Here is a 24,995-nt window from a genome sequence, read left to right on the forward strand (position 1 = left end):
TCTTTAATTTTGTCATTATATTTTATCTATTACTAAAAAAAGTCATTTATTATAAAACTTCTTTTTTTCCGTTCAATTATTATTGATTTTGAAACCTTTGGAATTTATAATCTTACAATTCTTTCCCGTGAACAACTAGTATACTCATTGTATATATATATATATTATGTCATTTATATTACATGATATATATAAAAGCCAGCCCTCAAGCTTCCAGCTATCATTGCACTCGATTTAACAATGAATAATTATATATTAGTCTTATATATGTTATCAATCTTTTATTGATTCTTATATATTGTACTTGTTCGTTATAATTTCTTACTCTTGATAGATTTCATAGATTTACTTGTTTTGAATTTAATAATTTTCTTCTATATTTTGGTTCAAACCATATATAATAGACAGACAAGATTATACATTGTGAATATATGACATTTAGAACTAAGTCTTTTAGTTATTAAAAGATTCTCTCATTTATTTAGGTTAATATACAAGCTAATCATCCCCCCCAAGAAATAGATCTTTTAATACTGTTATATTTTTATATTTAAAAGGATACAATTGTATAAATCTTTTGCGAATTCTACTACTTCAAAAATTATATATTACAAAAATAGTTATTGAATGTGAAGAATATTGAATTTATAAACTTTAGTAATGAAAATATCTTCATTTATTTTTTTTTGGTTCTGATATCAGAATCTTAAAAGACCAATTATTCCCCTCTCTCCCCCCAGAAATATTAGACTACAATTTTATAATTTATTTTCTTTTCTTTGAGTATTATAACAGCCTTGGTGTAGTAATCGCGTAAAACTTTTGTTATTCCAATTTACATTTTAATTTAGATTATAGTATATTCAACGAAACTATAATTTATAAAATCGTTCACGATTATATATAACTTACAAATTTCTACTCTCGCTTAAAAACATATCTTTAAATATATTTTAGATGATTATTTCAGTTCAATTGATTAATTTTATCATAGTTATAATATTTCCCCTAAAAGTAATCACGAATGTTTAGGACTCTTAATCACTTCAATTTCGTCATCAATTTTTCGATTGTTTTGCTAATTCATTTAAGATAAGATATCGAATTGAAATGGACTCATTCTTAGGTAAAACAACTTGACTTTCTAGCATCAGTATACTAATTGTAATCTATTAGAAATCTATACAATGGTTTATAATCAATTTAAATCGATTTCATGAACCTATAAGTATAAGAATGACCTAATTAGAAACATATAACTACATAAAATCACAGAAAGAAAAGATATACTTTATAATTGATTTTACTATAAAACTTGTTATTAATCAACAATACAATAAGATAAAGATCAATAGTATTCAAGCTATTTCATCCAAAACTATATTCAAGTCGTTAATTTACTATTATTTGAGAATCACAGGGAGTATCACATCTATCTTATTATAACGTACATTGACTCTACTCCCATTTAATCAACTATTTCTCTCTCTCACCCTAATCTACATCCACTTTCCCTTGCCTTCAAACTTTACCAACACCGACAAAGGAGAAGACTTAGTAAAGCCAATTTGTACGTTTCAATCCCAAGTCATAGAAGCCACCATAGCTCAATCAGCATAAATTCCATATTCCCCATCTAACTTTCACCGGGAACTGAAATCCCATCAAAAGCATGCACAGATTTCACCCCTCCCCCACCAACTGAACTTCCCATACTACCCCAGTAATCCCATTCAATCCCTACCGGCAGTTTTCACATGTACATACCTACATGCATTTAAACCTCGGGCTTGAGATTCTCCACTCATCCACTAACTCATCAACCTTGGGACCATTTGCCTAAATCCGATACCCAATATGAATACAATCCGCCCCCGCTTTCCTGGCTCTCCATTAGAACCCACCCTTGAAAGAGATCTCTTGCATACCATGGGTCCATTCGATAGTTGGAGAGTGGTCTGAAAGTGCATACATACATACACGCTTATCCAACATGCACTTCGCGCATCTCTTAGTACCCCAAATTCAAGAGGTGGGCCCTCGGAAAACTAGGGGTTAAAGAAGTGACGGACAAGAAAGTATGTAATTGCGCACAAAGAATCATGAAGGAACTCCTTGAAGTGGGGTGCATTTCGTGTATTCCATTCGTTGATAAGCAACTTGTGAATGCCTTTTGAAATCCAATCTACCAGAAGGGCAGAACAGATGACAAGTACTAACTAAGCTAGCTAAGGTATTGTGCGGGGGTTAAAAGAAAATAGGTAGCAAATCAAATGCTGGAAAAAGAGCCCCATTCAATCCTGACGATCCAGTCCATTTACTCGTAAACCCGTTTAGTCGTGAATCCATCCAGTCGTCAAGTAACATAGGAAAAACAACAGGCAAACATCGGTATTCCGATGCACAGGTATCATGTGAAGGAGCCCAAACCGCAAAGATAGATGCAAGTAGATAGTGAAAAACCAAAACCGAATAAAAAAAGTGATGCATGCAAGTAAAACCAATATCCATCTCCAACAAATTATAAATTCCAACCCATATCGTCAAAGCCATTATCGTCAAGCCATTAATATCCATATTCCATCCACATGATTGACTCGCCTTCTGCGAGCAATGTTCAAACCGCAAGCAACACCAAGCCAAATCAAGCCCCATAACTACCATTAAATGCAAAGATGAAAAAACACCATTTAATTAAAAACACAAATGCGAAGCGAAAAGTGCATGCAAACTGGTAACCAATGCCTTGTTGCTTTGCCTTAAAAATCGTAAGAAAAATCCCTCACGGGTGAACAACTAATTGCTCATAGAACAACAGTATAGATTCCTCATTGTCCGAGATCCATGTTGTATTCATCCTCTTCCTTGAAACCACCAATAGAGCCAGGACCGCTACCTCCACTATTGTGACCGCTCCAGTATTGTCCTGGGCCACCCATACCAGTTTGACCAACATCTGTACTGCTATGGTTGTCAGGACTTAGAGAGTTGTCAAGTTGAGAAAAGTTGGAGCCACGGTCTGGTTCACCTCTATAGTCGGTGTGTTTGGGTACCCTTAAACCTGTACCTGGACGTCGGGTGTATTCGAAACTAGCCTCGCCATTCTTCGTCATAGCATCCATCAATTCGGTATGCATGCGCTTCTCATCTTCAGTTTTCTCGTATGGCCATGTTCCTCCCAATTCAGCGATGAGATTGGCTAGATCTTCCATTTGTTGAGCCTGATGATGACACATCCACATGAGATCTCGAGTCCAGCTTACAGCTCCATTAAGAATGTCACCCTTATTTGGACCCTTGTCTTTTTCCTCGATTGGAATACCGGTAGTGATATTGCCTGTGGCTCTCCTGGCACCAGGACCGGCAAGACCCGAAGTAGCTTGAGGAGGGCTTATTCCATTTGGTGGTTGTGATACAGCCGTGAGACTTGGAGACAAAGGAGAGTTGTTCATAATGGCTTTGCGTACTTTCTCATCCTCAAGTCGATGCAAGGGAACAAGATGGCTCAATTCTTGAATGCGCTCATTGATGTTGTCTCGCCTTCTTCTTTCAACAAGATTGTGTGACTCCCGTCGGCGTCTTCTCTTCATTTCTTGGGATTGCAAACCAGGTGCATTCGCTGCTCCGTGTCCATTGTTGAGTTTGGTTGGCATCGAAGTACCCTTAAGAATGTCGGAGATTTGAGGGTTTGGATGAACTCCTTGGATAGGAGAACCGAACTCGGAACCTGGGAAGGAACCAAGGCTATTCGGTGGCTGATCCCATTGATTGGACGAAGTTTTTTGGTGTCGGTGGGCATGGTTGGTGCGAATTGGCTGAGTGGGAAAGCTTGAGTGATCCGTTGATCCAATGTTGAGAGATGATATCACCGGAGTTTTCGGTGTCAGTGGGCTTCTAGTGCTCGATTGTCTTCTTCCGGATCCCACTTGACTCAATCTTGGCCGTTGTTGCTTGGTGAAGCTGCTGTCTCCAGCTCCATTGTGCAAGTCCGCACCACTTAATGGCGAGCCTGCGTATGAAGCAGGGGACTGCAGCGACGAGCTAAAGTTGTGTTGGGTTTGCATATGTCTAAATTGCGCATGGTTGAAATTGTGAACAAAGGGACTCTGGATAGGATCGCCATCTGGAGTATTTGAATAGCCATTCATGTTTGGGTCAACAGCCAAGCCATTTCCATTATTGCTTGCATAGATGTTGTGTCCGTTGTTGAAGTCGAATTCCATGCCAAAGTCTTGACCACCGTTTTGCATACCGCCATGGGTATTCAAGGTGTCTAGACTATCTAGCAGTTCGTCATCGCCAAAGGTCGAGATGCCCTTTGAGAAGCTTGCGCTTGGGTTCGATGGCTGAGTCGTGAAGTTGTTTTGGAAGGAGGTACCGTATCCACTGTTTGGAATAGACATGGCATTGCTGGCAACATTCAAATCATTAGGATTGATGCTGCCTCCATGTGAGCCGAATTGATTGAAGTGTGTCTGCGTGAGACCGAAACTTTGTGGGTTCGACATGAACCTTTGGTTGTGAGAGGAGAAGAATTGGTCATCCGGCTCGTCCTTGATAAATGGGCTTAATGCACCCGCGCCAGCCATTTTGTGTATTTTGACGCCTGACTATAAGGTCTTTGAGGAAGTTATATGTCTTGTACGTGGTTGTTGGTTTGTATTTGCACCTCTTTTGAACAAAAGGTGATCGTTATCTATGTGTGTGACAAACGTTAGCCATTGTCAAAGGTTCAGAAAAGCCAATTTCGATTGAGAAACAAGCATGTCCCCGGGATTGCCACGGAATTGACACTATGCATATAATTACCTGACAAGATGGCAAAATATTTGTTCGCATAACCAATGATCATGCTATATGACCACAATGCAGAGCAATATATTTGCCAAGTCGTCATAGGGGGGGGGACATGCATATATGGAAAAAGGATGCGCACTTACATGCGGGCAGACGGCTGTCGAGTTTCGAAGATGTAAGCGGGAATGAAGCTGATGCTGACTCCTGCGTAAATGAATCCTATCGATCGTCTTGCAATCCTTTGAGCTTCGGCGTTGGATAAATAAGGGCCACGACGGTTATGTGGTCTTTGATTCGGCTGATAAGGCAGGCAGGGCGAAGTGATAAATTTATTATCGCGAGGGGGCCTTGTCGGAGAGATGGTCAGTATTCAGTCTTTCTTCTTTCTTTGACGAGTCCGAGCAGAGTAAAAAAAGATGGGAGAAGAATGAAGGAAGAATGATTGAGTTGTCAACCCAAGAGGGGAAGGAAGGTTACCTTTTCTAGAGTGCGCTAGAAAAAGGCGGAGAAGTTATGATTGGGGAGAGGAATTTCCCAAAAATGTGTGCCAAAACAGCCGTTGTGTGGGATAACTCACGATATTTCGTTGAAAGGCGGTGGGGGGGAGGGAGGGATAACCTTTTCTTTTTAACTCTCGGTAGCGATGGCCGAGGGTTGCACCGGGTGATTTCTATTGACTGGCTGATTCGACAAGTGCAGTAAGGTGCAGAACATTTAACTTTTTGGTCTGTGAATGTGAATATTTGTGTGTGATGCCACCACGAACCGACAGGAAAGAAGCTCGTTCTGGTGAGAGGTTCGATGGAGGAAGAGGACGAGGGCGAGGAGGATTGAGTGTGACTGTCCGAGGGATGAGGCTATTTTACTGAGTGAAATCTTTTTAGCGCGACGCAACGCAACGCTGTGTGAGAGAAAAAAGACTACGAGTGAATAATTGTTTAGAGTTTTTTTTCCCTGAAATTTCCCTCAATGCTAAATAAAGTGCAAAGGTTAGAATTGAACAGTGCTCGGTGGAGGTGGAGGTTGCGGCGTAAATGGATTGCGAAATTGGATGTGCAGTGGAGTGCAGTGCAGTTGGAGGCAGGGAGCGACGGAAGGAGGGAGCGAGGGAGCGAGGGTGGGAGGAAGGGGAGGTGACAGGACTGGGGGAATTTTCTTTACCTGGGTATGATGTCGTCTTCGAATCCTTTTCTTTTTCCCTCTTCTGAATGGATGGATTGGCTCGGATTCTGCAATGTCGAGCGAGACGAGATTTTCCTTCCTCTCTTGCCCTGGTGCTGTGGAAATCCGGGGTGGATGGTCGGCCACTTCGGGACTTGGCGCAATGTAATGACGAATGAACCGCGTCTAGCGATGTCAAATATGGAAGTGGAAGAATTGTTCGGTGATTTTATTATCGAGTGAAAAAGGGCATGCACGCTGCCGGGTAGTTATCGGACAACGATCGGATTGGAGTTTGATTCGATCGCCTTGATGTGGCAGTGGGAGCGTTGTATGGATGTATATGTGTGTGTGTGTGTAGACAATGGTGGGAGGGTGGTGTTGCTATAGGTAAGGGTATGGGTATGTGTATATGTTGTAGATGTGACTACACGAGTCAAGCAGGTATTGATAGGTCAAGAGGAAGTTGATCGGGTCGGGTCCCAAGCTTCTTCTTTATAAGATGCCTGGCAGAGCGAATGGAGGGGCGATTGCGGTGGAACGAATTAATGGCATAAAATTCCTAACTCGATGTGGAATAGATGCCAGATGCCAGCCTTATTATTACCTGTCAGATAGCAGCGAAGAAGCGAATACACTCTTCGTCTTTATTCTGTGCTGTGCTGTGCTGTGCGGTGCTGTGCTTCCGTCAACTTTGTGACGATTATCGACGTACCAGAGCGATGGAAGGCTCGCGTGTAGTAATTTGACCGACCGAGAGTGAGAGATGGAGGACAATCTTTCGGTCAATTAGTTTTCTGATTGGGTCAAGACGAGAGACGGTTTCTGTATTAATTCTGGTCCAACGTTGCACGGGTGGGTTTTTGCTTTTGCCAATTCGACGAATGGATAGCTGAGAAGCTCAGGGGCCAAAGAAGGCAAGCAAGCAAGGGGAATGGAATTGGGAGTCAAGGACGTACCGTATTTTCCAAGAACATGGAGCTCTCTGCGAATCAAAATGGCAAAGCAGGAATGCAATTTATTATTATTCCGTCGCCAAAAGGCTTCCCAGGGAGCTTATTTCGAATGGCGGGGTAGATAATTGATAAGGATTAGATAGAGAGATAGATACCCAGTCGAGAGATAGACCGATAAATCAAGAAAGGAATAAAGCAGAGAATCTTCCACAAAACAAGTTCGTAGCGGAAGAAAAAGGTTCGAAGGATCTAGGTAGCAACGGAAGCCAAATCTTGATCGGTAGAAAAAAGGCAGTGTTCGCTCCCTGGCTTCCTTGTTTCCGTGAAAGAGTAGGCGTAAGATCCAGAAAATCCAATAGTCTGATATGTCGCCGACAAGACCGACACGACCGGCAAGACGTGTATTAGAATCGAGTTCAGCCTGTCCGGTGAAACGGGTGCAAGCTTCCACTTTCGAAAACCTTGAGGAATGCGGCCGTTGATACAAGCAAGTAAGATGAGATGGTACAACCGACAGTCTTACACGATTGGGTAAGACGGGATAAAATAGGTAGGTAGTCCAATCCAATATCGAAGAGAGGCGTGAGGTGAAGGCCGATAGTATGTATGTCGCTTGTAGCTTGTAGGACCAAGACCTCGGCTTGACAGGTAGCGAGAGAGGGTTGATATCAAAGTTGAGTTTGAGGTTATTGATCTTGTAGCTGTTTGTGCAAGTGTACACAGATGTTATGCAGTCGGCGTAAAGGACTTCAGGCTGAATACCTAGGTCGTAGACAGGGAGAAGAAGTAGACGGTGGCTCAAACTTCGGTAATTTGGTTGGAAGAAGTTGAGAGGTTCAGGAGGCGAGGATATCCTTTTATGTTCTTCACTCGTGCATACAACCTCAAGTCACTTGACTTTGAAAGAACGGCTTGAAAGTAGTCTCTACCAGGTTTTCCAAGATTTTAATAAAAGGTTGGGGAGGTTTCACTCAATAATCAGAAGTAAATGGTATTGAAGACTCATACTTTCCCATCCCCTCGAACCTAGCGAACCACCATCCACACCTTTTCATGCCTCACACCCTCTCGCTTCTCCATTTGCATCTTTACAACCTTAATCAGATCTATTGATCCATGTCCGGTATTTACTACCTTGCCCCAAAAGACTGCAATGGAGGGTTGAATGTCTCAAAGTTGAACCACACGCTAACACGCACGCTCGATAAGGTATGGGAGGGAGGGAATCATACAAGAATTGCGGGATTCCTAGGCCTCGAAGAGGGATAGGCTGCTATGCATTGCACTGTATGTAGGTAGATATCTACTCTGCGACTGTGCCACAATACTATTTTCGGACACAGGTATTTCGTACTCCTCCTGCGCGTAAACGTATAATACAATGCAGTGGCGTCTTTGCTCTTAGCTCTAGCTCCATGGATTCAGATTTCACGAGATCCGACTACACTACACACTGCATACGACTAGGTGAATTAAATACTGTGTGACCTGACGATAGCAGTTAAATCGTGCTTGTCACTCGTTAACTGGCCTGGCTGGTTCGTCAAGGCGTCTGTGTACCGGTACATTTCCCAACTCCCTACGACTAGCGGCATATTATGTGAGATATTTTAGCGTCAAAGCAACAACTCCCCATCATCATAAGCTTTCCCATGATTGCCTATCAACAATACCACCTACACCCAAACTTGACTCTTCCACCACCACCAGCGATAAAAGGAACCCACCTTAATCATTCGAAAAACAAATCAAAAGCGATTATCGCATACCACTTGAGCCCAAAGCTAAAAGAGCGCTTACTGCTCTTCATTCCGATCAATCCTTAGCAGCGACACCACCACACCCCATTCCTGCTGACTGCGGCAAACTGTCCTCAGATCCCACCTTCACCACACATCCATTATTCGATTTCATCATCAAGAGCCTCTAGGGTGATCACGAGGAGATCTTGCACTGCATACAGATATTCCATTCAGCCAAAACCCTGTCCGTTGAATAGGTCATTGGACACCCCTTTTCAACATTTGCAAAGAAACCAGTCGCATTCTTTCCACGAGGTCGATTAACGCACGACATACCTGCAGCCAAATCATACTGAGTCGGACACCAACGGCCGTATTTTCTTCAGCGAAATCCCCCGAATCGATCGCATCTCTTCGGCCCATATCTAAACTAGGTTCTTGAACTCGGATCAATTGCCTGCCTTATCTTGAACATTCACGGCAGCTGCGAAAGAAATGCCAGGGGCGGGAAAACAATATCAGTACCACGTATAGCTATAACTACCGAAAGATCGCCGCGAACATGGCTTCCTCCTCTTTCAGAGATTCCATGAATTCCTTGGGCTGGTCGCGTCGCGACCCGGACCTACCCGTAAACACTGCTCAGCAGACCGGTGGCCTATTATCCTCGATCAAGTCGCTGAATCCGTTCGGAGATAGTGGCTATGTTCGACTGCCTACCACAGAGGGTGCGGGTGCGCCTCTGCCTGGCCGAAATCGTCGCGAAGAAGAAGAAGGATGGTTTGCCTGTAAGTCAACCTCCCCAACTTCCTCATTTCCCCACACGTTGCACTGTCCCTGCATCCGCCGCCACCAGGTGCGACGTACAGTGGCGTCTTTTGCTAGTGTGGCTTGACTGTCTTTCTGTGTTCCTCCCAAAAATTGCTTATCTGAAGGCTGACTGACTATCGATTTTCTTATATTCAGTGAGTAGGTGGGATCGACTTCTGCTATTTGCTGGGTTTAACATCGGCGCATTGGCTTGTTTTGTTATATGTTTCGTCTTATTCCCGTACCTGATCGTTCTTCCAACCAAGTTTGCGATTCTGTAAGTCTCACTTCCCTTGCCATCTGAAACACATGTCCTGCAAGTTTCGTCAAATACGAGTTGCAGTACTCCAAACCTTGAGCAATATCGCGTCCATGCAACTACGCGTCGGACTTGCGTACGGAGCTTAAAGTTTGTCGATCAGTCATGATGCTACTCAAGGATCAATGAATGGTTTACGACTCTGAAGGATTACGAAGTTCAGATATATACATCTACACCCTCAAAACTAACTTGGAGCGTGTGACATCTAGATGGACCCTAGGTTCAATGTTATTCCTCGCATCATGGGCCGCGATGATGGGCCCGTGGACGTACATGAACCACCTGATATCAGCGCCACGCCTTCCGTTTACCGCGACTTATTTCGGATCCATCGCGTTGACTCTATATTTCAGTCTGGGCGTAAGTGTCTACATCGACAAACCCTTCCCACCATCTTCTAATAATCTAATCTTGTGTGTAGCTTCGAAGCAAGCCGTTGACCTTGATCTCGGCAATTATTCAAATAATCTGCTTGACTTGGTACCTGGTTAGCTATTTCCCAATGGGCTCTAGTGGTCTTCGACTGGCGACAAACTTTGGGGTTAATAGAGCAGCTGCATGGATGTCAGGATGAAGCTGCGGAATCAAATCAGGTAATCCTTTGAAGCGACACTTTTGTAGATCTAGCACATACCCATTTTCATGCCATAGTAATTATCTCGACGTCTCTCTCTAGGAGGTTTGTATCAGTGTATCAATCAATGTACGTATCAAATGACGTGGATATGTCGGAAGTTATCCGTGAACGAGGAGAAGCTTTTGTAACCTTTCACTTGCATGCAGCATCTCACTTGAAGGACGTGACTTAATAAGTTCTCTCGAGTTATGTAGTGGCACCGAGCTTCTCTCTGCGTATATGCAGGAAGAAGAGTGGTTGCAGACGATGGTGACACAAGATCTTCCGAATGCTTGCAAGTGTAATGCGAGTCGACCGAAAGGACATCTATCGCCAGAGCGGAGGTTACATTTGAGGCAAAGCCCTCGTTAACATAGGGATCTCGGATGTCGTCATTTGCAGATTAGATAGTTGGCTTCACGAAAACGGGAATGAGAGATATCGTGAAGAAAGTGTGGGGTTCGGTAACCCGGTGATTGGGATTTGCGCTTCATGAATGAATATCTCGGAGCGGGCTCATTCGTCTGAAGATTTTGCTGAATTGCGGTCTGGATTGTGGTAATGTGATGTTCCTTCATGATAGGTAGGTAGCTAAGGTAAGATAACTTTAAAGTTTGAACCACAAAGCACGGATGGATATAAATATCATCATCGTGGAGATGTTACTTCACATTAAATGGGATGGCTTGACATGTTTGAATCAGAAAGAAATGAGATGGCTTTGGGAGTCTGAATCATAAAGGCCAAATATAAATGTAGTCATCATAGGTGTGCGTACCGTGGCTATCGTATAAGTTCAAGAAAATGCTACAGCCTCAAGGATCGACTCGCAATCCTTTTCCACATAGATCTACCTACATTCACCGCTTGTATCGTGTGCAGCGTATATTTCTTTCCATAGGGCTGCTGAACTCTCTTGGTAAGACCGTCAGATGCAGCGATAGATGATCACAGTTGGACAGCATGAATTTTTCACACTGGTACAAATGGCCAGAATGAGGGCGGCGGGCGTGGGGATGATGATTGCCAGATACGATCAACGATACGGTGGCGATGACCAGGTGGATACGATACCATTATCTAGATAATGGAGGGGTAGTTTTTGGGTGTGGATACACTCACTGACTGACTTCTTGCGCCCACACACACCTTTCTTTCCTCCATCTTGTGGGTGCAAGGTTTCTTTTTTGTTGTAGGCGCGAGATCCCGCGTTGGTGATGACAATATCGTCATGTCGATACCGAATTCCAGGTCCAAATCCTCCGTGCTGTACTGTACTGTACTGTACGTATGTAAGTAAGTAAGTATGGAGCAAGGACGCATGTATGTAAGACTTACCTTGGTTTCAGATTCCTCGGGAAGGGATGTACGGCATGTGTATGTGTTTTTTGTGGGGGAATGAAGAATGAGAGACGGTAAGTGGAAGTTCCTCCGCGTGAGGTGAAGAGAGAAATGGGAAGGTTTGGAGAGTCACCAAACCTCTCCAATGGCGAGGCGGGAAGGCAGATCCACTTTGTATGCGGGCAAGAGAAATAGGAAATCACCTAGGTTGACATTGACAAATTTGAATGAAGATTTTCAACCCCTCATTATTACATCGTGGCTGGATTTGAAAATGGGGATGAGGCGAGGCGAGGCGAGGCGAGGGATAAGAAGGGAAGCTCGGAAGGAGGGATTTACAGTACTGTAGTTATCTTCGGCTGCCGACGCAAGTATTGCCAAAGAAAGAGATGCAGGCGTTTCAAGTGTTTATACTCGTAGTCGTCGTACCGTGATAAACGCATGTCATGTTTGATAGATACCTACGAGTGCTGGGTTTGCAGCCCTGATGACTGCAGTGCCTAGATAGGCACATAGGCTCTGCGGTGGGCATATCGTCGATTAGATAAGGAGGACGAGGGGAGCCGAGATGGACGGGTGTATTGTTTGAAGTCTGCAAGGCTCCCCTCTCTGGGTGCCAGTGATGTTGGGTCTGACGGGTGAAAAGAGGAATGAATCACGTATCGCGAGCAGCATAAAAATAAATGGTTGACGAGCGGTGCCGACCTAGCTCGAGCCTACCTAGGTACAATGCACAACCGGGGATACATATAAGGCACTGTACCTAGGCACTGTACCTAGGTGATGTAATGGATGGAGTGGAATGATATGATATGGTTGATGGCTGATCCATACTTCGCCCAAAGACCGAGGTCTGCATGTGTACCCGGTTATTTGTATATATACAATGTGCCTCGACAATACCCAGATCTGATGGATCGGTACATGGCAGTTATTTCTGGATGAATGCACCGTTGCCCGTTGCTCAATTATCCAGCATGTTGTGGTGCACACTAGACTCGACACTCTGAACGAACAACCGACACACGAAACCCACCAACATCGAGCCTCTCTTCAAAACACTGTTACTTGAAAATTGAATGGTAATTCGCAAAGATGTTATAAGTTGCATGAAACAGAGATGTATGATAGTTAACTGTAAGCTTTCATCTCTGGACTTTCATTTAAAATCCAGGACCCTGATTGCTGCTTCCAAAAAGAATTTTGAAAGTGGTGCTATGCTATTTCGTGGTACGTCGGTTTTCCGTTCAGAGGGCAACTGACATGGAGGAGAATCCGAAATATCTGCAGGAGTCATTGGATTTCAATTCGAGCAGAAATCACAACCATAATAGATGGCATATTTAATTAAATTCATAAACATCCATCCGCCCCTTTGACTCGATATACCAAGCATCTCTTCTCTTGCTTGCAGTACGTATACATATCTGTTGTTCCCCTCCAAAACCCAAAATCACACCAACGGAACTTTCAATCGAGGACCTTCCGTGAAGTCGTCTAGTTCCAGCCTTCATCAATGACTTATTAGCACGTAAAGTTCTCAGCCGAGAAAAGAAAAATCCACTAAATACTGAATCTAACAAAAAAATATTCCCTTCCATTTCAACCCTAAAGATTCTGCCTTCACAAATTTAATCTCCATTTTTTTTTTCTTCCCTCAACCTCTTCCCTCCCGACCCCATTTGGTACTTCTTCCCATAAAAGTGGTGAAAAGAAGAAAACGTCTTTACTCATTTGAATACTTCCTCCTCGATTCCAAAGAGAAAATCTCGACTTTTTGTTTGGAACGACAACCCCCCCCCCAAAGAAGATTCAGAGGCAAAGAAGACAGGAACGGACTGTAATACATTGTCAAACACTGGGTATTTCACACCACTACTGGCTCATTTTCTCTGGATTTGAATAGTAAGAGACCTCTCACACAGGATTGATCTTCTGCTATTTCTATTCTCTTCGAAAGGTGCGTTGGGGAATTTCCATGTTCCATTTATGACATTTACTTTTGTGCGGCTTGACATCTGCGCCATTACAGATCAGACTACTCGAAGAAGCTGCGTCCAATGTCATAGTGATTCACAGAATTGGCCATATCATGTTGGAATCACACAGCTAATGTCCTATAATAGATCATAGTTTCCATTCAGTTGTTCGAGCTTACTTTCGCGTTGCCGCCAGCACCACCTGTGCCATCAAACAAATCTTCCGCTTCGTTCCACGAATTACTCCCTGCAGTTCATAAAACGTCGAAATCACTTAAACCATCGGTCCTTGATTTCCTTCTTACATCTCCAAGTAATTTCTTGGACTTCGATATTTTGCGAAACTTGCGCGACGAAACAAGTCCTCAAATTCCAGCAGTTACCCCTCATATCCACCACAAACAAAGTTCCCGCAGCGATCCCACCAATCTCCATTCTCGCGGGCTGTACTGAGTCGCTTCGATATTTCTTGAGACGCGATATCTGATCAGCGCATCAGGATAGTAGTGCGGAGAGGTCGAGTCAACCTCTCCGGACGTCCATACTGAGGGTGAAATTTTAGTCACCTCTCTGTATCTGCCTCAAGAATTACAGGTACCCATTCGCAAGAATTGGACTTGCTTGATTGAGCGAAAGAGTCATACTTTGTGTGATACAATTCATAATGTCATCGGCAACACCGAAATCCGACGGCACCCCTACCCCGCCTACATTTTCATATGCGATGGCCGCAAAAGGTCGCGTAACTTCAACTGCGAATTCCGCTATGCAATCAAGCCAGGCATCAGCTTCTGGTGTCAGCACACCTGCTAAGGAATCGAATTCCGTATCGAATACACCTTCAGCGTCGGTGAACGGGGCAGCAGGATCTGAAAACGGAGATAGAAATACCAATGGTTCCACCGAAGTTCCAATTAAGAGCGATCCGCTAGGAGTCGGATCAAACACAGATGCAAATCCAACATCACAAGTAAGCGCAGGCTCGATTCCAGAATCACCAAGTGTGGCTGCTACTCCAAATGCAACAATACCAAAGGAGGAGGAGCTCGCTTTGAATGTAGCTGCGGATGATTCCGAGCAAGGATGGGAGAAAGCTGGGCGAAATAGAGAAGAAAAGCCTTCCCCGGAGGCGATTGAGGGAAGAAAATCCAAGAAGTCCAAGAAGCAAAAGAAGGACGACAAGGAGGCGGAAAAGGAGAAGGAGAAAGAGAAAGATAAGGAAGAAGTGAAAGTGCCAGAGATTCCTCTAGTACCAGCTCCGCCCCCGGCTGTAAATTTCTGGGAGCAGCGCAAGGAGGCACAAGCCGCAAAGACAAAGTCGAGCCCATCAATATCTCAAACAGCAAACTCCTCGGGCGAAACCTCAAGTTCCACTCCAACCTCAAAAGGTATCGAATCTAGACGAAAGGGAAAGGCTTCTGTTGAAGATGAAAAGGCATCGCAGACTGGCAAAGATACTGCCTCAAAGCAGGGCCAAAAGAAAGGTCCAGATAGTCTGACCAAGGGAAAGGAGGATTCAACCAAACGACCTGCAAGAGGCAGTAGGAGCACTGAAGACAAAGACAGGAGTTCTACCAGTTCCTTACCCCCTCCAGTCGAGGACTCTTTGGCATGGCCAACACCGGAAACTGCACTGGAAGAGGAGAAGCGGAAGCTCCAAGAGGAAGACAAAGTAAAGAAGGATGAGAAGGATGACAACCCATCCAACAAACCAAGGACGAAGGAGAAGTGGGTCCCAGTACCATACACTCCATCAGTCACATTCAATACCCCGCTACCTGTTCGAGGTGGTCGGGGACGAGGTGGTGCTCGTGTAGGTCGTGAGGGTGGACGTACCAGTCATGTACCAAATGGTGCTGCTGGAGAGAAGTTGCCAGGAAGTGCGACTAAGCCTGCCGAGTCTGGCGAAGAAACCGAAAAACGTGGAGTCAGATCATCATCACTTCCACCAAACTCGTCCAAGAGACTTTCAAGTGAAGACGAAGTCAGTCGTGATGCACGCAAGCATGCACCAAATGCAGACAAACCAAAAGGAGGTGTCAACAAGAATGAACCTGGATCGCCAACTGACACTGGGCGAACTTTAAATTCTACGCAAGCTGATAAGGATAACCAAATCAGTCAGAAAGGACAAGGTGTTGGCGAAGGACAATTCCCAGCAAGATCTGGCTTTGGCGACCGCAGAAATGATGGCTCCGGAAGTTCTGATTTCAAAAATGGAAGCAAGGATCAGAGAGCTGAGGGTAGAGCAGAGCGAGGCCGTGGAGGTTATCGTGGCAGAGGCTCTCACAATACTTTTGCCAATGGCCATGTTTTTGCCAACGGTCACAACACGATTCCTTCTTACCAAGGGCGTCAAAACTCCACACCATACAGTCCCCCACCTCAAGGACCGTTCAGCCACCAATACGCACAAACTTCTTCCCGTGGCCGCGGCAGCTCGAGATCACAATCTATTCCAAATGTTGCCATGTATCCAAGAGGTGGCTATACGAATGGCAATCAACAGATGCCAGCTCTTCAAACCATGTACGACTATGCACCAATGCAAACCATGAGCGCTATGCCATATGGTCCTTTCGACGGCCAGTCCGCTACTGTTTTGTCAATGGTAAAAATGCAATTAGAGTATTATTTCTCGATAGACAATCTTTGCAAAGATGTCTTCTTACGGAAACACATGGACTCTCAAGGATTCGTCTTCCTACACTTTGTGGCTGGGTTCAAGAGAATCCAGTCTCTTACATCGGATATTGATATGTTGAGATACGCTTGTCAACAGTCTACCGAGATTGAGATAGTCAAGGGTGAGGATGGTGTAGATAGAATTAGAAGACGCGATGGTTGGGACCAGTGGGTTATGCCATCTGAGGAGAGAGAAGAGTCAATGAAGCACAATGATGGGCCAACTACACTTATTCGCGATAACCATGGACCACCAAGCCACATGGGTCAAATGATGATGCCAGGTCAAGAGGTAGGCTCGCCAGCCTTCAGCCCCGGTGGAAATGACTTTATGAGATATGGAAATGGAGCTACCCAAGCGCCTTTGGTCAATGGCAACAATAACCACTATCACGAAGAAACACCACTTTCAGCTGCCGTCCCCAACTTTACTCCTGGTCTGTTACCATTAAACGGAGACACCGTCCCTTCGCCCGACCCTTTAGCACCAGAAACCACGTTCACTGATGAACAGATCGAGGATCTTAATTTGGTTTTTGCACAATCTTCCCGCAAGACGAGCGATCAAAAACCCGCCAGACACCCATACCACAACTCATCCTCAAGAACTTTTTCCAATGGGTCAATTGATGGTAGGTCCATTAACGAGGAGTTGTCTGAAGAGCGCCAAGGCCGACCCTTGGTCAATGGGTCAAATCCACAAGAGAGGTAAATAATTACATGCCACCCTGACTTCTACGTTGATTTGTCATACTGACTCGTGTCATTTTAGCTCTTTAGAAGGCAGCTTGAGGGCAATTTCTCCCCATTCAAACTACAGCAATGCCCCAACAGTCATGTGGGTCAAGGATCAAAGACGACAAGCAGCGATCTCCGAATCCAACACCATTGAAAAATATGCCATCTTCCGTGAGAGAGCAACCAGACTCCGAGAAGCCAGCCAGCCTGGTGAAACTCACACTGACATGGAGCTTCTTTACAAATTCTGGGCCCACTTTTTGTGCAGAAATTTCAACCCAGGCATGTACTACGAGTTCCGCAAATTGGCACTTGAGGATAGCCATAACAACGCCTCTACCGGAATGGAACAATTGATTCTTTATTACGATGAAACTCTCAACAACAAAAAGAAAACTATCAATGAGGTTTTAGCCGGACACTATGTTGATGTTGTCAAGGGCGATGATTCTCCAATCCAGCAATCTGCATTTGCAAAACTTCGAACTTCCTTGCGAAACGGTGCTCTCGATTTGAAGAGCCGAAAGAGAATCGACAATCTACTCGATGCTAAGTTGAAAGAACTACTCGAGCAATAAATTCCTTTCCTAATCTTCTCGGTTTCTGTCTCGATACCCCCCGTAGCTTGAAGTCATGCTTGGCCACTGACTTCGAAGTTACACGCGCGGTCTGACATCTATGTTCTACCTATATTACCTTTTACCAATTAGCCCCATTTCTTCTGAATCGCTTTAACGTGGCACGACTGTTCATCGCTCCAATTCTGCAACGTTGGCTTTCGCTCGTATGACATGTAGCGATACAGATATTATGATCTGAACAACTTACGTTGACTGTATTTACGAGTTTTGACATGTGGTTTCTACGGCGTTTAATAGGAGCTATCAGAGGATTGGAGATCTCTGGGCAACTACAACTTGAGCTACGAAGCTTCAACCTTCCTTTTTTTCTCGGCAGAGTATTGGGTGGGTATGACGAATGATATGGCTTTCTCCTTCATTCATGTTTTGCTTTTTACATGTTCATATTCTGGCATAGCCACGGCATACTTTTTAGTTTCATCACCACCAAAAGTCTTCGACAGACACGTTGTCAGTCGGGCGTATTTGCTTTTTACGAGAAAAATTTGGGTTTTTATGCACGCGATTAATGGTTACAGAAAATGGCTTTTACACTTTTGGCATGCGCATTCCGCAAATACAAATGACATGTTGCATCCTCTTCTTTTGAATGATAGGAGTGAGGTAATCAACCCATTGTTTGTTACATAAGATAGAAAAACACAAAATTTGCTGCTACTTTGTACCATAGAAAATTTGACAGTAGCTCTATCTGATTTTTTGATTGAAGTGCTTGTGGTGTGATTTTAGCGTACTAAGGGTTTAAGAATCCAAGGCTTGTATGTTCTTGTGATGTGATGTAATGTGATGTGTTGAACACCCAAAGTGGCAGCAGCAATGGTGCAAGGAGGTTGGTAAGTTGGTAAGTTTGTAAGTTGGTAAGTTGTTAATGTGCCTTCCACATCTGTCAAGTCTTGGAGGGAAAGTTTCTGGGAACTTTGTTTGATCTCTGTGTAATACATCTACTATCGATCTCTCCCCTCCCTCATCAATAACGGCACAAGAACAATCAATTCTTGCAAGTTATCCCTTACTACCTCACTTAAGTCCATAGGTTGACAGCACCATCACGTTGGATGCTCACTACCCTTTCAACAGCAATCTCGAGTGGTGTTTCCTCTCTTTTTACATATTCTCACCAATTCAACTTCATGATACAAAAACCTTATACTTCTGATATGATTCCAGAAGAGAAGAAGACTGTATCCGGATAAAGCCATCCAACTTTCAGTAACGTCCCCCCCTCGAACTTTCACTTTCCTCTCGTTTAATTGGGTTTATTTGGTCAATGAGAAGACAAACCAAAACAAATCAAAACAAACAAGTCTTTGGCATTAAAACAGGAGTACCTTGAGGGCCAGCTTGTTCCCTTGTATAATCCTATTTTCAATTTTCAAACTCATTTTTTATTTTCCAAACGTTAACGCCCTTTCGAATTTCTTATCTCACCAGCGAAAACTAGGCCAATTGTTGATATCTACCAACAACTGCCTTTCAATCATGGACCCTTTGACCAACAATGGCTCTCTCCTTTCAGGTGAGCTTGATAGCTTCATGAACAAATTGGCTACTCTGAAGGACAATGGTAAAAATCTGAACATCGAAGACCTTGCAAGAGAGCTATTCGGTCTTACCCTGGAAGACGCTTCAAGTGATCTGGGCATTCGTGATGGTCCTAATGGAGAAAGACCCACGAAGGCATCACAAATGTTGAAAGTTTATTTGATTTTGTCGGATGAGCATTGCAGGAGAGTTGTGGAGCTCCGCAGCAGGGTAAGATCTATTTCGATATCCCTCTAAAGTTTATTGCTTCACCATTATCTTGTGCCGTGTCAACTACAAACACACGTTGACTCACAGGCCACTGTCTTGAGCCTTTCCGCCATTATTCTACACCTCATTGGATCGAGTTAATGTGCGGCCACTAATTAGCGCATATAGGGATGGCATGACAATAAAGAAGACGGCGATGCGCACTTCAAGCAACAACGAGAACGTGCCGACTCAACCACATCAGAGGGTGAACGTGGCTTTTACAGGATGATGCAACAAATCGGAGAAGAAATGCACAACGCTCACAGTATCTTCAACATACCCTTCGTCCCAGATGGTCAGGTCAACATACTCGATCTCTGCATGGCCCCTGGAGGTTACACTGCAGCAGCTCTCGACCACCGCAATAGCTTCAAAGCATATGCCATCACATTGGCCCATGAATCTGGTGGGCACAATGTTATAATCGATAGGAATCGCCTCCAGGGTCTTAGATTTCATGATATTACAATGTTCAAGGAGTTCTGCCCAAATGGTAAAGACATTCCCGAAGATTTCAAGTCGAAATTCAGTGATATCAAGCCCTTCAAGTACATTAAGTATCATCTTGTTTTTGCCGACGGCAAGACTCTTCGTACTCATGATCGCATCAAGGACACCTACAACGCCAACCTTAATAAGGAAACAGTGCGATTACAAACTTCGCAACTGATTCTTGCCATGAACAGAATGCACAATGGAGGTACTTTGGTGATGTTATTACATAAGATTGATACATGGCATTCAGCATACATGTTGTATACATTCTCGAAATTCGCTAAGGTTGAAGTCTTCAAGCCTGTTAAGAAGCATGCTGCAAGAAGTAGTTTCTACATGATTGCGAAAGATATTAAAGTCAATCATCCAGAGACAATCAAGGCTATTGATGAATGGAAGGAAGATTGGGTAAGTTCATTGACGTCTTGGCTATCATACTATGTTATCTTGCCCATAACTCCTCGAGATAGCTCTTTGTGGAATCTTTATTCTACTAACACGGCTAACTCAATACCCGTAGTATTATGCCACATTCGGAGGTCCAGATAACATGGGTCTAGCCAAGGAGGAGCCAACAAATGAAATAGTTCAAGAATTACTGACTGAATTTGGACCAACGTTGATCAAATTGGGACACGAGGCTTGGATGATCCAGGCGAATGCATTGAGTCATACAAGTTACGCAGGCTCAACGACTGATGGTAAGCTTGAGAGTGTTTCTGGTGAAATTAGTGAGATAAATGAGAAGCTCAAGCCGAAATTGAAGATCGAGGAGATCACCGCGGGCTTTGAGAATTGATGGATACTGAAAGCTCAGAGAGACTTGGGAGATTGGTTGATTGGTTGATTGAACTTAGTCGGTTTAGCAATGCTTTTACGTCGCTTCTTTTTTTATCCCTGGAATATTTACTAAGATTACTTTGCGGTTTCTTTAGGAGTCAAACAAGGGTTAAGAAAGCGAATTTGGTGTGGAATAAAGGATGTTTTTAGGGATCATCATGAGGGATTCAAAATGGAGCGTGGTGTGGGATATGCTCCGATCGGTGGCAGGGGAGCTGGCTGCTGGTCAGTAGCTAGCGATGGCCAAGTTATTTCTGGTGAGCAAGCAAGAATCGATGAAAAGGTTACTACTCGTTGCAAAATCGGTACTAAGGGGGACAGTCGAGCCATTTTTATGATTGGGGCTTAGTGCGTTGCTATAGTTGTGATCGACTGACTTGTTCGTGGGTGGTTGAATATGTTGTCTGAGCGTCAGGATGACTCGGATCATATTAGGAAGGACGCATAGTTGGTAGTAATCTGTTCAAATGGTGTGAACATCAATCTCTCATTTACGCTCGAGCAATACTGTTAACTTATATGAGACTGCCGGATGGTGAAAGCTATGCTATGTTGCTTTGTATACTAGTAAGCCCAACTCAAATGTATGATGTAACTGCACTTCTATCTCAATCACAGTAAGGCATTCATTCTCTGAAATTTCATGATGGCTGGAAACTACACTTTAAAATACACAATAACATCAGAATGTATCACTCATCTCATCCTACAGGAAGGCTATCACTGAGTAATTTCGTCTTTGTAGGACTGAAGAGCATTCAAGCAATCTGTTCTCTGCTAATTCACTTTGATCTGCATGTAATTAGATACCAAAATTGGGCACGAAATTGACATAAGTGTAGCAGATGTTCTGTTCTTTTAGGAATATTCTGGCTTTTGCGAAAAGTACTCGTTAGTTATCATCACTGACTACCGCTACATCAGATTACAGTCATGGCAGGGCGACACCGTACCTTACTTCACATCGGTTGTCCAACAGGGTGGTGATTTTTCCAAGATCCATGAACTTCCTTCTCCCCAATGCTCGTATGTAATGGAATTGCAGGAGAGAGATGTGAAGATGATATGGTCCATTCTCCGACCGGGTTAGTAAGTGCTTATCCTATGAGCTATGCGAATCTTACTTTGAGCGAATACAATCCCTCTCTCAACGACAGCATAGACTTTGCGAAGAAGTATACTTTTACGGCTACGAATAAAGGCAGCGAAGTGGAAATATGCTTGTTCACTAGAGATCTTGGTATTAGCGTCCATGACTTGAAGTCACTATCGATGAGGTGATAGTTTTGATTACCTTTACTCCGTAGATTGACAGCTGGTAAGTACTCTAGCGCTATCATCACACTACCACGCATTTTCTTCTCTCTCTCCTCGAGCGAATCGACGAAGATTTCCTCTCTCTATTACAATATCGCCTGATTTCATCACCATCCATATCCCTATCTCTAGCAGGATCATGAAGATCACCTTTTCCGCCAGCTCGGACGGGGTGGAATCTATCTGCAATATTGTTCCCAGCGTCGCATCTATCGGCCCGCTATACCTATACCTATACCCCTCTGTCAACTTGGGAAATTCAATAAATACCAACTGACATATCCGCATATTTCACGGACCGTAGGGCTGAGAAAGAGGGATGGATAGGTGTTCGAGGGTGGGAAGCGAGAAGTTTGGACTACAGTTCAACGAATTTCTAGATGCGATCAGAACAGAACAGGAAAGAATGATGTGTTGACAGGATTTTATGTCCTTTACTGAATTACAGTGAAAGACATGGTGGTTTGAGCCGTTCTCTCAATTATTGAGAACCATTGAATGGTACACTCGTACAAATTGAATTTCTCGTTCTTGGCAGAGTGGATATGCATATGTCAAGTTAAGCGAAGCGAAAAGGAACAAAAGTCCTTATTCAAGCTGATGGCAAGACTTTCTCATAGGCAAACATCACATGGTCATAATAGATTGTTCAAGATTATCTGATTCAATGTTCCTTTGTGAAATCCCAATGCTATTGGACAGCTATCCTATTTTATGAACAGATACAGAGAGGAATAAAACAACTCGATCGATATTCTCGATGGTGTATTTTCCTTGAACGCCGCCGTCCAAACCCATTTTATTTCCATAATGAATTACCGGACCCATCTCCATTGAACGCCATCATCAATTCATAAATTCGTTCGAGCATATCCCAGTCGCCTATCCATCATTTCAACCGAATCGACAACTCCTTCTAGAATCTACACTCCAGGTTGAAATAATGTCACTAATCCCATCGCAGCAGCCGCCGCTACACCCCCAATGAGAACCATTTCCGCAGCACCCCAACAATTGCCTCCTATACATTTTGCTTGGAACCCTGTTATCATACCCGTCTTGACATATCCAAAGATAAACAGTGTTATCACCATAACCCCGACTGAGATATACAATCCCTCGGCAACCGTGGCTACGAATAGGTAAGGCAATAAAGGTAGGAGACCACCGAGGAAATATCCCATCGAGATTGTAAGAGCAGATGTAAAGGCGCGAGATGTAGCGGGTTCTTCTTCACAATGTTGGAATTGCATTATGTAGTCGGTGAGAAGCTCCGGGTGCATCTGAGCAAGATGAGTCGATTGACCGGTGATGACTTCTTTGGGAAACTCGTATGGTTCGTATTCTTCCATGAGATCGTTTAAGACGCCCTGAAGATCGGTTTCTATTCGTTCCAGGGTCTTTTCTCGTGTAGCATGATATGATGCACTGATGTATTTATTAGTCATTTTGATCTCAAATTCGATGACACTCCGTTGGCCCTCCGGGGGCCACTGCCGTGGAGGCAGACTCAACGATGATAACTTCATTCTTTTGCTGGATGTAATTGCGGGGTAAACTCACAGTTCGCTCTTAGCAGCAAGATATCCACCCAATCCCATAGAAATGGCCCCTGCAATCAACTCGGCCATCCCTCCCCCTATAACGATTTTCGAATCGTTAAAAGCCGATAATCCAGCTGTCAATGCAAATGGTACTGTCAACCCATCACTTAAACCAATTGTTGCATCCGAAATAACTCTCGCATCGATTCTCCATCCCTTCTTCTTTGAAGACTTCTCTGATCGGGAATCTTGAGATTCTAAATCCAAAGTGCTTTCGTCATCATCGTGAGGTTCGTCGACTGATTCCGAGTTGTGGGTTGTGTTGGTATTCGGTGGCAAGAGAGGTTGTCTCGATGCAATGAAATCGATTTTTGGTACTCCTCGTTCTCGATTTGATTTGGGCGATTTGGGAGTGACGGATTGATAGAAAAAGATGTTTTTCAGGACGGCTAAAACCATGGTTTTGGTTGGTGGTGGTGTGTGGCTTTACGTGACGTTGGGTTTCTTCTTAGGAGACGTTGTACTTGACTTGTGATGTCATCCAACGACGATACGTGGTAATTATCTGCTACAATTGTACTTTCAAAGGAAGCGAGGCTGGATGGTTTAGATATCAAGATAGAGAATAGAATTGAGGCTATTCTGATTCTCGACCTTCAACTGTTTTGATAGCTTCGTATCTTGAGTTGAGTACGTGTGTATGCTTTGACTGATTTTCTGGTTAAGTTTTGGCTTATGAGTTAGAGATGAATCGAGAGGACTTCTTGGATCTTTATATGTGTTGGATGGTATGGTGGTAGTTGTGAGCTAGATGTCATTCCCTACCTATGTGGAAACTACTGGACACTTGGGACAAGCTCTCCATTTATATACAAGGATTATCTCTATTGCAGTTGGCTTGATCGAGAGTCTAGTTAACCACGGGCGTGATTCAAAGGTTTCCAAGCTTGTTTGAACATTTTAGAATTTTGCTGACCATTAATTACCTTGATTTTGATTCGTCCAACGTGGGGAATGTCTCGCTCATGATTGGCCGGCGGGGCGATGGACTGTTTGAATATCGACATTCATTTGATGGGGTTAGATTGTTGGTTAGTCTTATTATAAGTTAGTCTCTTCTTCGCACTTGCTTGTTCGTTTCTTTGTGCATGGAGTATTTCCGTCTCGTTGCGCTTGTCCTAAAGGAGATAAGAGATGAGAGCATGCAATCTTCCAAA

General features: G+C 43.8%; 5 protein-coding genes across 6 annotated transcripts; 3 read left to right on the top strand and 2 right to left on the bottom strand.

Moving 5' to 3' along the window:
* Positions 1 to 2,121: 2,121 nt before the first annotated feature.
* BCIN_11g00730 (hypothetical protein) lies at positions 2,122 to 7,689 on the bottom strand. Its single transcript, XM_024695792.1, has 4 exons — positions 6,918 to 7,689; positions 5,959 to 6,736; positions 4,941 to 5,769; positions 2,122 to 4,696 (listed from the first exon to the last, which is right to left on the bottom strand). Exon 4 carries the CDS (start codon positions 4,587 to 4,589, stop codon positions 2,829 to 2,831), a length of 1,761 nt encoding a protein of 586 aa, XP_024551586.1. The 5' UTR covers positions 4,590 to 4,696; positions 4,941 to 5,769; positions 5,959 to 6,736; positions 6,918 to 7,689; the 3' UTR covers positions 2,122 to 2,828.
* An 879-nt stretch (positions 7,690 to 8,568) lies between these two features.
* On the top strand, positions 8,569 to 10,501 carry Bcsft2. The gene is made up of 4 exons (XM_024695793.1): positions 8,569 to 9,444; positions 9,623 to 9,743; positions 9,998 to 10,148; positions 10,210 to 10,501. The coding sequence occupies exons 1-4, from the start codon at positions 9,219 to 9,221 to the stop codon at positions 10,360 to 10,362; spliced, it is 651 nt and encodes a 216-aa protein (XP_024551587.1). The 5' UTR covers positions 8,569 to 9,218; the 3' UTR covers positions 10,363 to 10,501.
* A 2,918-nt stretch (positions 10,502 to 13,419) lies between these two features.
* On the top strand, positions 13,420 to 18,455 carry BCIN_11g00750 (hypothetical protein). Its single transcript, XM_024695794.1, has 3 exons — positions 13,420 to 13,705; positions 13,872 to 17,117; positions 17,182 to 18,455. The coding sequence occupies exons 2-3, from the start codon at positions 14,389 to 14,391 to the stop codon at positions 17,723 to 17,725; spliced, it is 3,273 nt and encodes a 1,090-aa protein (XP_024551588.1). The 5' UTR covers positions 13,420 to 13,705; positions 13,872 to 14,388; the 3' UTR covers positions 17,726 to 18,455.
* A 308-nt stretch (positions 18,456 to 18,763) lies between these two features.
* On the top strand, positions 18,764 to 21,407 carry BCIN_11g00760 (hypothetical protein). Of its 2 annotated transcripts, XM_024695795.1 has the most exons (4): positions 18,764 to 19,540; positions 19,709 to 20,485; positions 20,598 to 20,778; positions 21,013 to 21,407. In XM_024695795.1, the coding sequence occupies exons 1-4, from the start codon at positions 19,268 to 19,270 to the stop codon at positions 21,264 to 21,266; spliced, it is 1,485 nt and encodes a 494-aa protein (XP_024551589.1). In that variant the 5' UTR covers positions 18,764 to 19,267; the 3' UTR covers positions 21,267 to 21,407. The 2 variants fall into 2 exon arrangements, with proteins under 2 accessions (XP_024551589.1, XP_024551590.1); XM_024695796.1 differs by having other exon boundaries at positions 20,598 to 21,407.
* A 1,503-nt stretch (positions 21,408 to 22,910) lies between these two features.
* BCIN_11g00770 (hypothetical protein) lies at positions 22,911 to 24,651 on the bottom strand. The gene is made up of 2 exons (XM_001546892.2): positions 23,798 to 24,651; positions 22,911 to 23,662 (listed from the first exon to the last, which is right to left on the bottom strand). Exons 1-2 carry the CDS (start codon positions 24,235 to 24,237, stop codon positions 23,158 to 23,160), a joined length of 945 nt encoding a protein of 314 aa, XP_001546942.1. The 5' UTR covers positions 24,238 to 24,651; the 3' UTR covers positions 22,911 to 23,157.
* Between the last annotated feature and the right edge of the window lie 344 nt (positions 24,652 to 24,995).

This window comes from Botrytis cinerea, chromosome 11 (assembly GCF_000143535.2).
Source record: "Botrytis cinerea B05.10 chromosome 11, complete sequence".
NCBI lineage: Eukaryota > Fungi > Ascomycota > Leotiomycetes > Helotiales > Sclerotiniaceae > Botrytis > Botrytis cinerea.

Coding starts and splice junctions, on each gene's coding strand:
- BCIN_11g00730 (XM_024695792.1), bottom strand. CDS start 4,589: ATGGCTGGCGCGGGTGCATTAAGCCCATTTATCAAGGACGAGCCGGAT.
- Bcsft2 (XM_024695793.1), top strand. CDS start 9,219: ATGGCTTCCTCCTCTTTCAGAGATTCCATGAATTCCTTGGGCTGGTCG. Junction 9,445..9,622: donor AGAAGAAGGATGGTTTGCCT/GTAAGTCAACCT, acceptor TCTTATATTCAG/TGAGTAGGTGGGATCGACTT. Junction 10,149..10,209: donor CTCTATATTTCAGTCTGGGC/GTAAGTGTCTAC, acceptor TCTTGTGTGTAG/CTTCGAAGCAAGCCGTTGAC.
- BCIN_11g00750 (XM_024695794.1), top strand. CDS start 14,389: ATGTCATCGGCAACACCGAAATCCGACGGCACCCCTACCCCGCCTACA. Junction 17,118..17,181: donor GGGTCAAATCCACAAGAGAG/GTAAATAATTAC, acceptor GTGTCATTTTAG/CTCTTTAGAAGGCAGCTTGA.
- BCIN_11g00760 (XM_024695795.1), top strand. CDS start 19,268: ATGGACCCTTTGACCAACAATGGCTCTCTCCTTTCAGGTGAGCTTGAT. Junction 19,541..19,708: donor TTGTGGAGCTCCGCAGCAGG/GTAAGATCTATT, acceptor TAGCGCATATAG/GGATGGCATGACAATAAAGA. Junction 20,779..21,012: donor CGCAGGCTCAACGACTGATG/GTAAGCTTGAGA, acceptor CGGTTTCTTTAG/GAGTCAAACAAGGGTTAAGA.
- BCIN_11g00770 (XM_001546892.2), bottom strand. CDS start 24,237: ATGGTTTTAGCCGTCCTGAAAAACATCTTTTTCTATCAATCCGTCACT. Junction 23,663..23,797: donor CTTGCTGCTAAGAGCGAACT/GTGAGTTTACCC, acceptor TAAATACATCAG/TGCATCATATCATGCTACAC.